Below are 15,015 nucleotides of genomic sequence, written 5' to 3'. Positions count from 1 at the left end.
GAACCACGATGTCAAGGACTCAATCGATCCCGTATACAATTCCCTTTGTCTAGCGGTATTTTACTTGCCCGAGATTCGATCGTCGGTATACCGATACCTTGTTCAATCTCGTTACCGGCAAGTCACTTTACTCGTTCCGTAACACATCATCCCGTGATCAACTCCTTGGTCACATTGCGCATATGATGATGTCCTACCGAGTGGGCCCAGAGATACCTCTCCGTTTACACGGAGTGACAAATCCCAGTCTCGATCCGCATAAAACAATAGATACTTTCGGAGATACCTGTAGTGTACCTTTATAGTCACCCAGTTACGTTGTGACGTTTGATACACCCAAGGCACTCCTACGGTATCCAGGAGTTACACGATCTCATGGTCAAAGGAAGAGATACTTGACATTGGCAAAGCTCTAGCAAACGAACTACACGATCTTTGTGCTAAGCTTAGGATTGGGTCTTGTCCATCACATCATTCTCCTAATGATGTGATCCTGTTATCAACGACATCCAATGTCCATAGCCAGGAAACCATGACTATCTGTTGATCACAACGAGCTAGTCAACTAGAGGCTCACTAGGGACATATTGTGGTCTATGTATTCACACGTGTATTACGATTTCCGGATAATACAGTTATAGCATGAATAAAAGACAATTATCATGAACAAGGAAATATAATAATAATACTTTTATTATTGCCTCTAGGGCATATTTCCAACAGTCTCCCACTTGCACTAGAGTCAATAATCTAGTTCACATCGCCATGTGATTAACACTCACAGGTCACATCGCCATGTGACTAACACCCAAGAGTTTACTAGAGTCAGTAGTCTAGTTCACATCACTATGTGATTAACACTCAATGAGTTTTATGTTTGATCATGTTGCTTGTGAGAGAGGTTTTAGTCAACGGGTCTGAACCTTTCAGATCCGTGTGTGCTTTACAAATCTCTATGTCATCTCCTAGATGTAGCTACCACGCTCTATTTGGAGCTATTCCAAATAACTGTTCTACTTTGAGCTATTCTAAATTATTGCTCCATTATATGTATCCGGTCTCTCTACTCAGAGCTATCCGGATAGGTGTCAAGCTTGCATCGTCGTAACCTTTACGACGAACTCTTTTACCACCTCCATAATCGAGAAATTTCCTTAGTCCACTAGTTACTAAGGATAACTTTGACCGCTGTCCTATGAGCCATTCTTGGATCACTCTTGTACCCCTTGACTGACTCATGGCAAGGCACACTTCTGGTGCGGTACACAGCATAGCATACTGAAGAGCCTACGTCTTAAGCATAGGGGACGACCTTCGTCCTTTCTCTCTTTTCTGCCGTGGTCGAGCTTTAAGTCTTAACTTCGTACCTTACAATTCAGGCAAGAACTTCTTCTTTGACTGGTCCATCTTGAACACCTTCAAGATCATGTCAAGGTATGTGCTCATTTGAAAGTATTATTAAGCATTTTGATCTATCCTTATATATCTTGATGCTCAATGTTCAAGTAGCTCAATCCAGGCTTTCCATTGAAAAACACTTTCAAAATAACCCTATATGCTTTCCAGAAATTCTACATCATCTCTGATCATCAATATGTCAACAACATATACTCATCAGAAATTCTATAGTGCTCCCACTCACTTCTTTGGAAATACAAGTTTCTCATAAACTTTGTACAAACCCAAAATCTTTGATCATCATCAAAGCACACATTCCAACTCCGAGATGCTCACTCCAGTCCTTAGAAGGATTGCTGGAGCTTTGCATACTTATTAGCATCTTTCGGGATTGACAAAACCTTCCGGTTGTATCACATACAACCTTTCCTCATTAAAATCGTCGAGGAAACAATGTTTTGACATCCTATCTGCAAGATTTCATAAATAATGCAGTAATCGCTAATATAATTCCAACAGACTCTTAGCATCGCTACGAGTGAGAAAATCTCATCGTAGTCAACTCCTTGAACTTGTCGGAAAACATCTTAACGACAAGTCGAGCTTTCTTGATGGTGACATTTACCATCATTGTCCGTCTTCCTTTTGAAATCCATCTGTACTCATTAGCCTTACGACCATCGAGCCGTTCCGCCAAAGTCTACACTTTGTTTTCATACATGGATCCTCTCTCGGATTTTATGGCCTCAAGCCATTTATCGGAATCCGGGCCCACCATCGCTTCTCCATAGCTCGATTGTTGTCCAGCAACATGACTTCCAAGACAGGATTACGTACCACTCTGAAGTAGTACGCATCCTTGTCATCCCACGAGGTTTGGTAGTGACTTGATCCAAAGTTTCATGATCAATATCATAAGCTTCCACTTCAATTGGTGTAGGTGCCACAGGAACAACTTCCTGTGCCCTGCTACACACTGGTTGAAGAGACGGTTCAATAACCTCATCAAGTCTCCACCATCCTCCCACTCAATTCTTTCGAGAGAAACTTTTCCTCGAGAAAGGACCCGATTCTAGAAACAATCCATATTGCTTTCGGATCTGAATTAGGAGGTATACCCAACTGTTTTGGGTTTCCTATGAAGATGCATTTTATTCGCTTTGGGTTCGAGCTTATCAACCTGAAACTTTTTCATATAAGCGTCGCAGCCCCAAACTTTTAAGAAACGACAACTTAGGTTTCTCTAAACCATAATTCAAACGGTGTCGTCTCAACGGAATTACGTGGTGCCCTATTTAAAGTGAATGTGGTTGTCTCTAATGCCTAACCCATGAACAATAGTGGTAATTCGATAAGAGACATCATGGTACGCACCATATCCAATAGGGTGCAACTATGATGTTCGGACACACCATCACACTATGGTGTTCCAGGCGGTATTAATTATGAAACAATTTCCACAATGTCTTAATTGTGTGCCAAAACTCGTAACTCAAATAGTCATCTCTATGATCGTATCATAGACATTTTATCCTCTTGTCACAATGATCTTCTACTTCACTCTGAAATTACTTGAACCATTCAATAATTCAGACTTGTGTTTCATCAAGTAAATATTCTCAACATCTACTCGAATCATCTGTGAAGTAAGAACATAACGATATTCACTGCATGCCTCAGCACTTATTGGACTGCACACATCAAAATGTGTTACTTCCTACAAGTTGCTATCTTGTTCCATCTTATTGAAACCGAGGCTTTTCAGTCATCTTGCCTATGTGGTATGATTTGCATATCTCAAGTGATTCAGAATCAAGTGAGTCCGAACGGTCCATTTGCATGGAGTTTCTTCATGCATATACACCAATAGACATGGTTCGCATGTCTCAAACTTTTCAAAACGAGTGAGTCCAAAGATCCATCAACATGGAGCTTCTTCATGCGTTTTATACTATTATGACTTACATGGCAGTGCCACAAGTAAGTGGTACTATCATTACTATCTTTTGGCATGAACATGTGTATCACTATGATCGAGATTTCAATGAACCATTCATTTTAGGTTCAAGACCATTGAAGGTATTATTCAAATAAATAGAGTAACCATTATTCTCTTTAAATGAATAACCGTATTGCGATAGACATAATCCAATCATGTCTATGCTCAACGCAAACACCAAATCTCGATGGTAGAGGGAGCGTGCGATGCTTGATCATATCAACATTGGAAACACTTCCAACACATATCGTCAGCTCACCTTTAGCTAGTCTCCGTTTATTCCGTAGCTTTTATTTCGAGTTACTAACACTTAGCAACCGAACCGGTATCTTATACCCTGGTGCTACTAGGAGTACTAGTAAAGTACACATTAACATAATGTATATCCAATATACTTCTATCGACCTTGCCAGCCTTCTCATCTACCAAGTATCTAGGGTGGTTCTGCTCCAGTGGCTGTTCCCCTTATTACAGAAGCACTTAGTCTCGGGTTTGGGTTCAACCTCGGGTTTCTTCATTGGTGCAGCAGCTGATTTGCCGTTTCATGAAGTATCCCTTCTTGCCCTTGCCCTTCTTGAAACTAGTGGTTTCACCAACCATCAACAATTGATGCTCCTTCTTGATTTCTACTTTCGCGGTGTCAAACATCGTGAATACCTCAAGGATCATTTTATTTATCCCTGATATGTTATAGTTCATCACGAAGCTCTAGCAGCTCGGTGGCAATGACTTTGGGGAAACATCACTATCTCATCTGGAAGATTAACTCCCACTTGATTCAAGTGATTGTTGCATTCAGACAATCTGAGCACAAGCTCAACAATTGAGCTTCTCTCCTTAGTTTGCAGGCTAAGAAAATCGCCGGAGGTCTCATACCTCTTGACGTGGGCACGAGCCTGAAATCCCAATTTCAGCCCTCGAAACATCTCATATGTTCCACGACGTTTCGAAAACGTCTTTGGTGCCTCTACTTAAACCATTTAACTGAACTATCACGTAGTTATCAAAACGTGTATGTCCGATGTTCGCAACATCCACAAACGACGTTTGGGGTTCAGCACACTAAGCGGTGCATTAAGGACATAAGCTTTCCACTGTCCGCATAATTGCTACTTTCAACTTTCAACTATATTTTCTCTAGGAACATATCTAAAACAGTAGAACTAAAGCGCGAGCTACGACATAATTTGCAAAAGGTCTTTTGACTATGTTCAGGATAATTAAGTTCATCTTATGAACTCCCACTCAGATAGACATCCCTCTAGTCATCTAAGTGATTACATGATCCGAGTCAACTAGGCCGTGTCCGATCATCACGTGAGACGGACTAGTTAATGTCGGTGAACATCTTCATGTTGATCGTATCTACTATACGACTCATGCTCGACCTTTCGGTCTCCGTGTTCCGAGGCCATGTCTGCACATGCTAGGCTCGTCAAGTTAACCCTAAGTGTTTTCGCTGTGTAAAACTGTCTTACACCCGTTGTATGTGAACGTAAGAATCCATCACACCCGATCATCACGTGGTGCTTAGAAGCGACGAACTGTAGCAACGGTGCACAGTTAGGGGAGAACACTTCTTGAAATTGTTGTAAGGGATCATCTTATTTACTACCGTCGTTCTAAGCAAACAAGATGCATAAACATGATAAACATCACATGCAATCAAATAGAGTAGTGACATGATATGTCCAATATCATATAGCTCCTTTGATCTTCATCTTCGGGGCTCCATGATCATCTTGTCACCGGCATGACACCATGATCTCCATCATCATGATCTCCATCATCGTGTCTTCATGAAGTTGTCACGCCAACGACTACTTCTACTTCTATGACTAACGCGTTTAGCAATAAAGTAAAGTAGTTTACATGGCGTTCTTCAATGACACGCAGGTCATACAAAAAATAAAGACAACTCCTATGGCTCCTGCCGGTTGTCATACTCATCGACATGCAAGTCGTGAATCCTATTACAAGAACATGATCAATCTCATACATCACATATATTCATTCATCACATCCTTTGGCCATATCACATCACATAGCATACCCTGCAAAAACAAGTTAGACGTCCTCTAATTGTTGTTGCATGTTTTACGTGGCTGCTATGGGTTTCTAGCAAGAACGTTTCTTACCTACGCAAGACCACAACGTGATATGCCAATCGCTATTTACCCTTCATAAGGACCCTTTTCATCGAATCCGTTCCGACTAAAGTGGGAGAGACTGGCACCCGCTAGCCACCTTATGCACCAAGTGCATGTCAAATCGGTGGAACCTGTCTCACGTAAGAGTACGTGTAAGGTCGGTCCGGGCCGCTTCATCCCACAATACCGTCGAAACAAGATTGGACTAGTAACGGTAAGCATATTGAACAACATCAACGCCCACAACTACTTTGTGTTCTACTCGTGCAAAGAATCTACGCAATAGACCTAGCTCATGATGCCACTGTTGGGGAACGTAGCAGAAATTCAAAATTTTCCTACGCGTCACCAAGATCTATCTATGGAGAAACCAGCTACGAGTAGAAGGAGAGTGCATCTACATACCCTTGTAGATCGCTAAGCGGAAGCGTTCAAGTGAACGGGGTTGATGGAGTCGTACTCATCGTGATTCAGATCACCGATGATCAAGTGCCGAACGGACGGCACCTCCGCGTTCAACACACGTACAACCCGGTGACGTCTCCCACGCCTTGATCCAGCAAGGAGAGAGGGAGAGGTTGAGGAAGACTCCATCCAACAGCAGCACAACGGCGTCGTGGTGGTGGAGGAGCGTGGCAATCCCGCAGGGCTTCGCCAAGCACCATGGGAGAAGAGGAGGAGGGAGAGGGGCAGGGCTGCACCAACGAGAGATCAAATCGCGTGTTATGGGCAGCCCCATGCCTCAATATATATAGGGGAAGGGGAGGGCTGCGCCCCCTTTAGGGTTTCCCACCCCCAAGGGGTGCGGCCAGCCCTAGATGGGAAAGGGGCGGCGGCCAAGGGAGGATTCCCTCCCCCCCAAGGCACCTAGGAGGTGCCTTCCCCTCCTAGGACTCTTCCTTAGGGTTCCCCTTTGACCCTAGGCGCATGGGCCATGAGGGAAGTGGCGCCCCAGCCCACTTTGGGCTGGATCCCTTCCCACTTCAGCCCATGTGGCCCCCCGGGGCAGGTGGCCCCACCCGGTGGGCCCCCGGGACCCTTCCGGTGGTCCCGGTACAATACCGATGACCCCGAAACTTGTCCCGATGGCCGAAACAGGACTTCCTATATATAAATCTTTACCTCCGGACCATTCCGGAACTCCTCGTGACGTCCGGGATCTCATCCGGGACTCCGAACAACATTCGGTAACCACATACAAGCTTCCTTTATAACCCTAGCGTCATCGAACCTTAAGTGTGTAGACCCTACGGGTTCGGGAGACATGCAGACATGACCGAGACGTTCTCCGGTCAATAACCAACAGCGGGATCTGGATACCCATGTTGGCTCCCACATGTTCCACGATGATCTCATCGGATGAACCACGATGTCAAGGACTCAATCGATCCCGTATACAATTCCCTTTGTCTAGCGGTATTTTACTTGCCCGAGATTCGATCGTCGGTATACCGATACCTTGTTCAATCTCGTTACCGGCAAGTCACTTTACTCGTTCCGTAACACATCATCCCGTGATCAACTCCTTGGTCACATTGCGCATATGATGATGTCCTACCGAGTGGGCCCAGAGATACCTCTCCGTTTACACGGAGTGACAAATCCCAGTCTCGATCCGCATAAAACAATAGATACTTTCGGAGATACCTGTAGTGTACCTTTATAGTCACCCAGTTACGTTGTGACGTTTGATACACCCAAGGCACTCCTACGGTATCCAGGAGTTACACGATCTCATGGTCGAAGGAAGAGATACTTGACATTGGCAAAGCTCTAGCAAACGAACTACACGATCTTTGTGCTAAGCTTAGGATTGGGTCTTGTCCATCACATCATTCTCCTAATGATGTGATCCTGTTATCAACGACATCCAATGTCCATAGCCAGGAAACCATGACTATCTGTTGATCACAACGAGCTAGTCAACTAGAGGCTCACTAGGGACATATTGTGGTCTATGTATTCACACGTGTATTACGATTTCCGGATAATACAGTTATAGCATGAATAAAAGACAATTATCATGAACAAGGAAATATAATAATAATACTTTTATTATTGCCTCTAGGGCATATTTCCAACAGGTTTATGGTACCCCTTTTTCTTATGTTCACGTGTACAAGCAACTTCACAACAAAATTTATATGTGTGGTTTGTTTTACCTTCTTTGATTTTGCTAAGGAGTGGAGCATGGAGGAGGGCCCTGGGTGACGGCGGCGCATGACAAAGGGCTCTGGATTGTGGCGGGGAAGGAGCGGAGGAACTGTGCATCCGGGAATGTCGTGACCGCCGATCCTATTTGATGGTGTACTGTCTGATAGGTGCCACATGGCCTTGTAGCTTCAGGTATGAGACTAAGAAGGTTCACAAGTTTTGCCTAATTGTAGTTTATGATACCCCTTTTTCTTATGTTCACGTGTAGAAGCAACTTCACAGCAAGATTTATATGAGTGGTTCATTTTGACTTCTTAGATTTACAAATTGCTAAGGAGCGGAGCATGGAGGAGGGCTCTGAGTCGTGATGGGGCATGGCGGAGGGCTCTGGGTTGTGGCGGGTGTTGGAAATATGCCCTAGAGGCAATAATAAATTGGTTATTATTATATTTCCTTGTTCATGATAATCGTTTATTGTCCATGCTAGAACTGTATTGATAGGAAACTCAGATACATGTGTGGATACATAGACAACACCATGTCCCTAGTAAGCCTCTAGTTGACTAGCTCGTTGATCAATAGATGGTTATTGTTTCCTGGCCATGGACATTGAAATGTCATTGATAACGGGATCACATCATTAGAAGAATGATGTGATGGACAAGACCCAATCCTAAGCCTAGCACAAGATCATGTAGTTCGTATGCTAAAGCTTTTCTAATGTCAAGTATCATTTCCTTAGACCATGAGATTGTGCAACTCCCGGATACCGTAGGAGTGCTTTGGGTGTGCCAAACGTCACAACGTAACTGGGTGGCTATAAAGGTACATTACAGGTATCTCCGAAAGTGTCTGTTGGGTTGGCACGAATCGAGACTGGGATTTGTCACTCCGTGTAAACGGAGAGGTATCTCTGGGCCCACTCGGTAGGACATCATCATAATGTGCACAATGTGATCAAGGAGTTGATCACGGGATGATGTGTTACGGAACGAGTAAAGAGACTTACCGGTAACGAGATTGAACAAGGTATCGGGATACCGACAATCGAATCTCGGGCAAGTACAATACCGCTAGACAAAGGGAATTGAATACGGGATTGATCGAATCCTCGACATCGTGGTTCATCCGATGAGATCATCGTGGAACATGTGGGAACCAACATGGGTATCCAGATCCCGCTGTTGGTTATTGACCGAAGAGCGTCTCGGTCATGTCTGCATGGTTCCCGAACCCGTAGGGTCTACACACTTAAGGTTCGATGACGCTAGGGAAGTCCTGTTTTGGTCACCGGAAAAGTTTCAGGGTTTATCGGTAACGTACCGGGACCACCGGGAGGGTCCCGGGGGTCCACCAAGTGGGGCCACCAGCCCCGGAGGGCTGCATGGGCCAAGTGTGGGAGGGGACCAGCCACAGGTGGGCTGGTGCGCCCCCCCACCAAGGGCCAAGGTGCAAGGAAGAGGGGAAGGGGGCAAACCCTAGGGCAGATGGGCCCTAAGGCCCACCTTGGTGCGCCTCCCCCTCTCCCCTCCCCTTGGCCGCCCCTAGATGGGATCTAGGGGGCTGCCGCCACCCCTAGGGAGGGAACCCTAGGTGGGGGCGCAGCCCCTCCCCTTCCCTATATATAGTTGAGGTTTGGGCTGCCCAATACACACGAGTTCCTCTCCTTCTTGGCGCAACCCTACCCCTCTCCCTCCTCGTCTATTCCGGTGCTTGGCGAAGCCCTGCAGGATTGCCACGCTCCTCCATCACCACCACGCCGTCGTGCTGCTGCTGGACGGAGTCTTCCTCAACCTCTCCCTCTCTCCTTGCTGGATCAAGGCATGGGAGACGTCACCGGGCTGTACATGTGTTGAACGCGGAGGTGTCGTCCGTTCGACACTAGGATCTCCGGTGATTTGGATCACGACGAGTACGACTCCTTCAACCCCGTTCTCTTGAACGTTTCCGCTTAGCGATCTACAAGGGTATGTAGATGCACTCTCCTTCCCCTCGTTGCTGGTCTCTCCATAGATAGATCTTGGTGACACGTAGGAAAATTTTGAATTTCTGCTACGTTCCCCAACAGCGGGCAAGGACCGGAGGCTCTGAGTCGTGATGTACTATAGCACCACATATCAGAACCATGCCAAAAATCTCCGTGTCTCCAATTGTGTTTGCACACTTCATTCCCATCCCTTTACTTTCTTGCAAGTTGCATGCTTTACTTTCCGCTGCTCATATACTCTTGCCATGCTTGCTTGAAATGTATTGTGAATGTTTAACCTTGTGCTAAAACTCCATCTTAACTTAAAGAAATTAAAAACTGCTACTTTTCCTTGTTGAGAGTCTAATCACCCCCTCTAGACACCTCTTCTCGATCCTACAGGCGGCGGGGATGGGTGACCGCCCTAGTCGCCTAGGAGAGCGACTCGGGGGCAGTTATCGGGCCATCTTCCTCTCATCCCCGAGGCTTGACTAAGGCACTTCACTTGGTCTCCAACACTTCTAGTGAGGTTCTCAATCTCACTAGCTTTGTTGGTTACATGTATTAGGGCCCTCCTCATTCTTCTTAATGTGGCCTCTCTCCTTTATAGGAGAGGTATTTCCATTATGGTTTTTGTGGCTATCGGTGGAGGAGGTCGAGGCCAACCCCTCGGTTGGATCTTGAATTCAAAGGAGCTATTTAAACCTTAATTAGTAGGCTTCTAACCTAAAATTTTATTTTAGAAGCCTATTAACCTAAACTTTTATTTTAGAATCTTACTAATTAAGGTTTAAATAGTAGGCTTATAAACTAAAATTTTAGGCTGGACTTTTAGAATAAGCTGGATATGAGGCAGCTTATTTCCACAGCCACAAATAAACCACGAAAGAATTGACCCTTATAGGATGATAAAACATAAGCAGAAGTCAAAGACAACCCAAGTACGGGAGGTTCACAAGAAACATGAAATCTACCAAGTACGTCCATGAACATCCCTCAAGGACCAAAGCAAGCCCCTTTTATGGACCAAGTACATCAGACATGTTTTCCTTTCTCCTTTTTGAGGGTATTGACCTTACTTTTCTCTCCCACGAGAGTATTGGTGGTCATTTCTACACTACCAAGAGCCTATAAAAGGCACACCATAGATCACTTGTAAGTCATCTCTCGTTGAGCAAAGTGATACCACTAAAAGGCGTGTTGTAGGCTTATTTGAGGTGATTATTAGGAAAACAGACTCGGGTGAAGGTTTTCTTTGAGCATTGGATTTCCAGTTGAAAACGGACACGGAAGAAGATTTTCTTGAGTCTCAAACTTCCATTTGAATGGTGGGTTTTGAGCAATTTCATCTCTGATCGCCCGACTCGAATCGACAATCACCAAGGATGTGGTATGGACAGATCAGCCACCGACACGATTTGAGGTTGACGATATGTATCCAAGGCCATACGCACACAAATACATTGTTGTTTAGCTTTCGAGAGTATACATGAACCTGTTGCAAACTTCCATCGCACGGGATTGTGACGCTTGCTAGAGTCATAACACACCAACCGGATCAACAACGAGTACCACAACAACACATAACAAACATAAACTTCCTTCAATAATAATTCAAAATGTACAAATGCTGAAGTACCAACAAAATAAGCTTCTACATGCGAGAACTGACCAGGTGGTTTGACAAGAAACCCCCGCTACAAAAGGTACAAGAATCAACACCCTCGCCGGGGTGGTGCAAACAAACGACACTCTGTTTCAGGTCTCCAGCACACGCATGAGCTGAATCGCCGAAACCAAAATAAATGTCCCAGACTACATGCTTCAGTGAACCCACTGAAACTGACCCGACGTCCTACAGAATTGTTCGAAACCATCAATCGACCTTACCTTTCAAATTTGTTCCATGACCAAAACACTTTCAGCGAACCACGACGCCATGGAAACCATGGCACATTCAAGCATCTGCGATTTGGACCTCAAGCAACTGAATGACAGGTACAGGTTGGTCAGCCTCGGACTGATCAGAAGCACTTCATGTGGACGATCGACGGGCCGGTTTCATCGTACTCTGCCTTGGAGATCCACATCTGCGACACAAATGGAGGCACGCCATTAATCTCGCAGGGTGAAACGAGCAGTAACAGAGCAAGCATTAGTAGCATGTAGGGGGAAAATGGGTACCTGCTGGAAGGTACTGAGAGAGGCGAGAATGGAGCCGCCGATCCAGACACTGTACTTCCTCTCCGGCGGGGCGACGACCTTCACCCTCATGCTGCTGGGCGCGAGCGCGGTGATCTCCTTGTTCATGCGGTCGGCGATCCCAGGGAACATGGTGGAACCCCCGCTGAGCACGACATTGCCGTACAGATCCTTCCTTATATCCACGTCGCACTTCATGATGGAGTTGTACGTGGCCTCGTGGATGCCGGCGGCCTCCATGCCGATCATGGAGGGCTGGAAGAGCACCTCGGGGCACCTGAACCGCTCCGCGCCGATGGTGATCACCTGGCCGTCCGGCAGCTCGTAGTTCTTCTCGACGGCGGAGCTGGTCCTGGCCGTCTCCAGCTCCTGCTCGTAGTCGAGGGCGACGTAGGCGAGCTTCTCCTTGATGTCCCTGACGATTTCCCGCTCGGCGGTGGTGGTGAAGGAGTAGCCCCTCTCGGTCATGATCTTCATGAGGCCGTCGGTGAGGTCGCGGCCGGCGAGGTCGAGCCGGATGATGGCGTGGGGGAGCGTGAAGCCCTCGTAGATGGGGACGGTGTGGCTGACGCCGTCGCCCGAGTCCATGACGATGCCGGTGGTCCGGCCGCTGGCGTAGAGGGAGAGCACGGCCTGGATGGCCACGTACATGGCGGGGCAGCTGAAGGTCTCGAACATGATCTGGGTCATCTTCTCCCGGTTGGCCTTGGGGTTCATGGGCGCCTCCGTGAGCAGCACGGGGTGCTCCTCCGGCGCCACCCGGAGCTCGTTGTAGAAGGTGTGGTGCCAGATCTTCTCCATGTCGTCCCAGTTGCCCACCACGCCGTGCTCGATCGGGTACTTGAGCGTCAGGATGCCTCGCTTGGACTGCGCCTCGTCGCCCACGTACGCGTCCTTCTGGCCCATGCCCACCATCACCCCCGTGTGCCGCGGCCTGCCCACGATGCTCGGGAACACGGCCCTCGGCGCGTCGTCGCCGGCGAACCCCGCCTGCAGTTTGACACGAAGGACGGTTGTTCAGTTAGCGCGAACGCTAAAATGTACTCTGCACTACAACATGCTAACTGAATTTGGGATTGACACCATGAGAGGGGAACTGACCTTGACCATTCCGGTGCCATTGTCACACACAATCGGCTGGACATCCTCTTCAGCCATTTCTCAAGCGGTTTTCTGCGACAGAAGAATTCTATTTTTCAGTCTGTTTCTTCAATTTCGATAATAAAAGATCAGGGCATGGTATTGAGCATCACAACAATATTTTTTGCTCACATATATACAGATGGATCCAAGACAAACGCGTGATAACAAACGGATAGTTTGCCGGCCATCACGCAGGATTTCTCGAGGTATTACATGGTATGATTAGCGGGGGATTTGACTCTTAATCAGCTACAATCACGGTAAACGTACAACATACATATATCAAGAAATTGATCCAATCTTTCGCAAATCACGTGTTTAATTAGGAAAGATAGTACTAGTTCACGATTCACTGGTCATCCCGAACACGAAGCGGTCAACAGAAAAGATACTGCAGCCCGTGGTCAGCGGTCACCAGGGAAGGGAACTCGTGTATCATCGACTTGACCAGCAACGGCTGTCGCGCAAGCTACCAGCTAAAGATCCTACCAATCCGATGATCAAACACCATGGACGACCACCATGGATCGCGTCGTACCAACTATCAACCACCAAACCCCCATGCCAGCGAGAAAACCACCGGAAAAACTACGAGCCGACACCTCGCGCGGCGATCTATGAGAACGATCCATCGGAACTACGGACCAAATCGGTTCAGGGAGGAGGGGGAGGAAATCATACCTTTGCTCGGGCGGGCTCGTTGACGGATTGGGGGGGCTCGGAGTGACGCGAGCGGCGTGAGAGCGAGGCGGGGGCAAATGGGAGAGGAGACGAAGCAACACGAAAGGTGGATGGGGAGCAGTTTTATATGCCCTGCGGGCCGCCCGCCTGCTCCGCTTGGACTGGCTCTCGGTAGCTCGGGTGTCCGCTGCGTTCTTGGCCGGGCTTGACGCCACCATCCATGTCACGGCACGGCACGGCGCAGGCATTCAAGCGGAACGACGACCCGGACAACATCGTGCTCCTGGCCGACCTGGTCCGGGTCAGTGGGGAAACGCAGTGTGCGTCCGATGGTGTCTCCACTGCGCGGGCGGCTGCAGCGCGGAACTTTCGGTGTGTGATCCGGCAAGTCCACGTCGGATGTCGTGGCTGGTGGGGACGCCGGCGGCTGACGTGGCCTTTGTACTTGCGTGCGGTGGAGCCTAACCCTTTTTTTCTGTTATTATAAGGGCATCTTCAACAACAACCCGTAAATTTCCTCTCTCGTCCGTCCGCAGACAGGGGGACCAGTCCACGGACATGGATGTCGGATGACGCCACCCAACCGTAGCCGCATACATCCAGCCTTCCTCAAATTTTTTTGAGCCGCACGATCAAATAGCAACATACAAAGGGTGTAAACATTCAAATAGCCGCATGCAACAGTAGTTCGAATTTTAAAAAGTTCAAATATTACATTCCAACACTGTTTCCCCTTTAACCGCCCACTGATACTGAATCAGATATTCCTTCAATTGCTCACGAGTTGGTCAATGCCGAAATTGTTGATGCATTTGAATAAACTCTTCAAATATGGTCGGACTCTGGTCTGGAAGTTGGATAGGATCACCCATGTTCTCAAGTTCTAGAGCTGCGGCAACATCGTCACCCTCATCCTCGGCGATCATGTTGTGCATGATCACACATCATGTCATCACCTCCCACAAGGTCTCCGAATCCCATTGTCTAGTAAGGCCACGAACAACTGCAAAACAGGCCAGCAGAACTCCGAATACCCTCTCGACATCCTTTCTAACTGCTTCTTGTCTTTGGGCAAAGTGAGCCTTTTTCTGGCCAATTGGGTTAGAAATGGTGCTGTCAAAGGTAGCCCAGAAGGATAGGTACCATCAACCAGATAGTAGCCCATATTGTACTCATGTCCATTGACAGTATAGTGGCAAGGAGGAGCTTTTCCTTCAATCAGCCTCGCAAACAACAATGATCACTGCAGCACATTGATGTCCTTATGAGACCCTGGTATATTGATAACCCACAAGTATAGGGGATCGTTTGTAGTATTTTTC

At 47.2% G+C, this 15,015-nt stretch overlaps 1 protein-coding gene across 1 annotated transcript; it reads right to left on the bottom strand.

Annotated features, from left to right (window-relative positions):
* Nucleotides 1-11,251: 11,251 nt before the first annotated feature.
* On the bottom strand, nucleotides 11,252-13,986 carry LOC123062711 (actin-7). Its single transcript, XM_044486348.1, has 4 exons — nucleotides 13,694-13,986; nucleotides 12,971-13,042; nucleotides 11,852-12,859; nucleotides 11,252-11,757 (listed from the first exon to the last, which is right to left on the bottom strand). The coding sequence occupies exons 2-4, from the start codon at nucleotides 13,025-13,027 to the stop codon at nucleotides 11,692-11,694; spliced, it is 1,131 nt and encodes a 376-aa protein (XP_044342283.1). The 5' UTR covers nucleotides 13,028-13,042; nucleotides 13,694-13,986; the 3' UTR covers nucleotides 11,252-11,691.
* Between the last annotated feature and the right edge of the window lie 1,029 nt (nucleotides 13,987-15,015).

This window comes from Triticum aestivum, chromosome 3A, assembly GCF_018294505.1.
Source record: "Triticum aestivum cultivar Chinese Spring chromosome 3A, IWGSC CS RefSeq v2.1, whole genome shotgun sequence".
NCBI classification, from domain to species: domain Eukaryota; kingdom Viridiplantae; phylum Streptophyta; class Magnoliopsida; order Poales; family Poaceae; genus Triticum; species Triticum aestivum.
The sequence above is the reverse complement of the archived record's forward strand: the minus strand, read 5'-3'. Positions and strand labels throughout refer to the sequence as shown.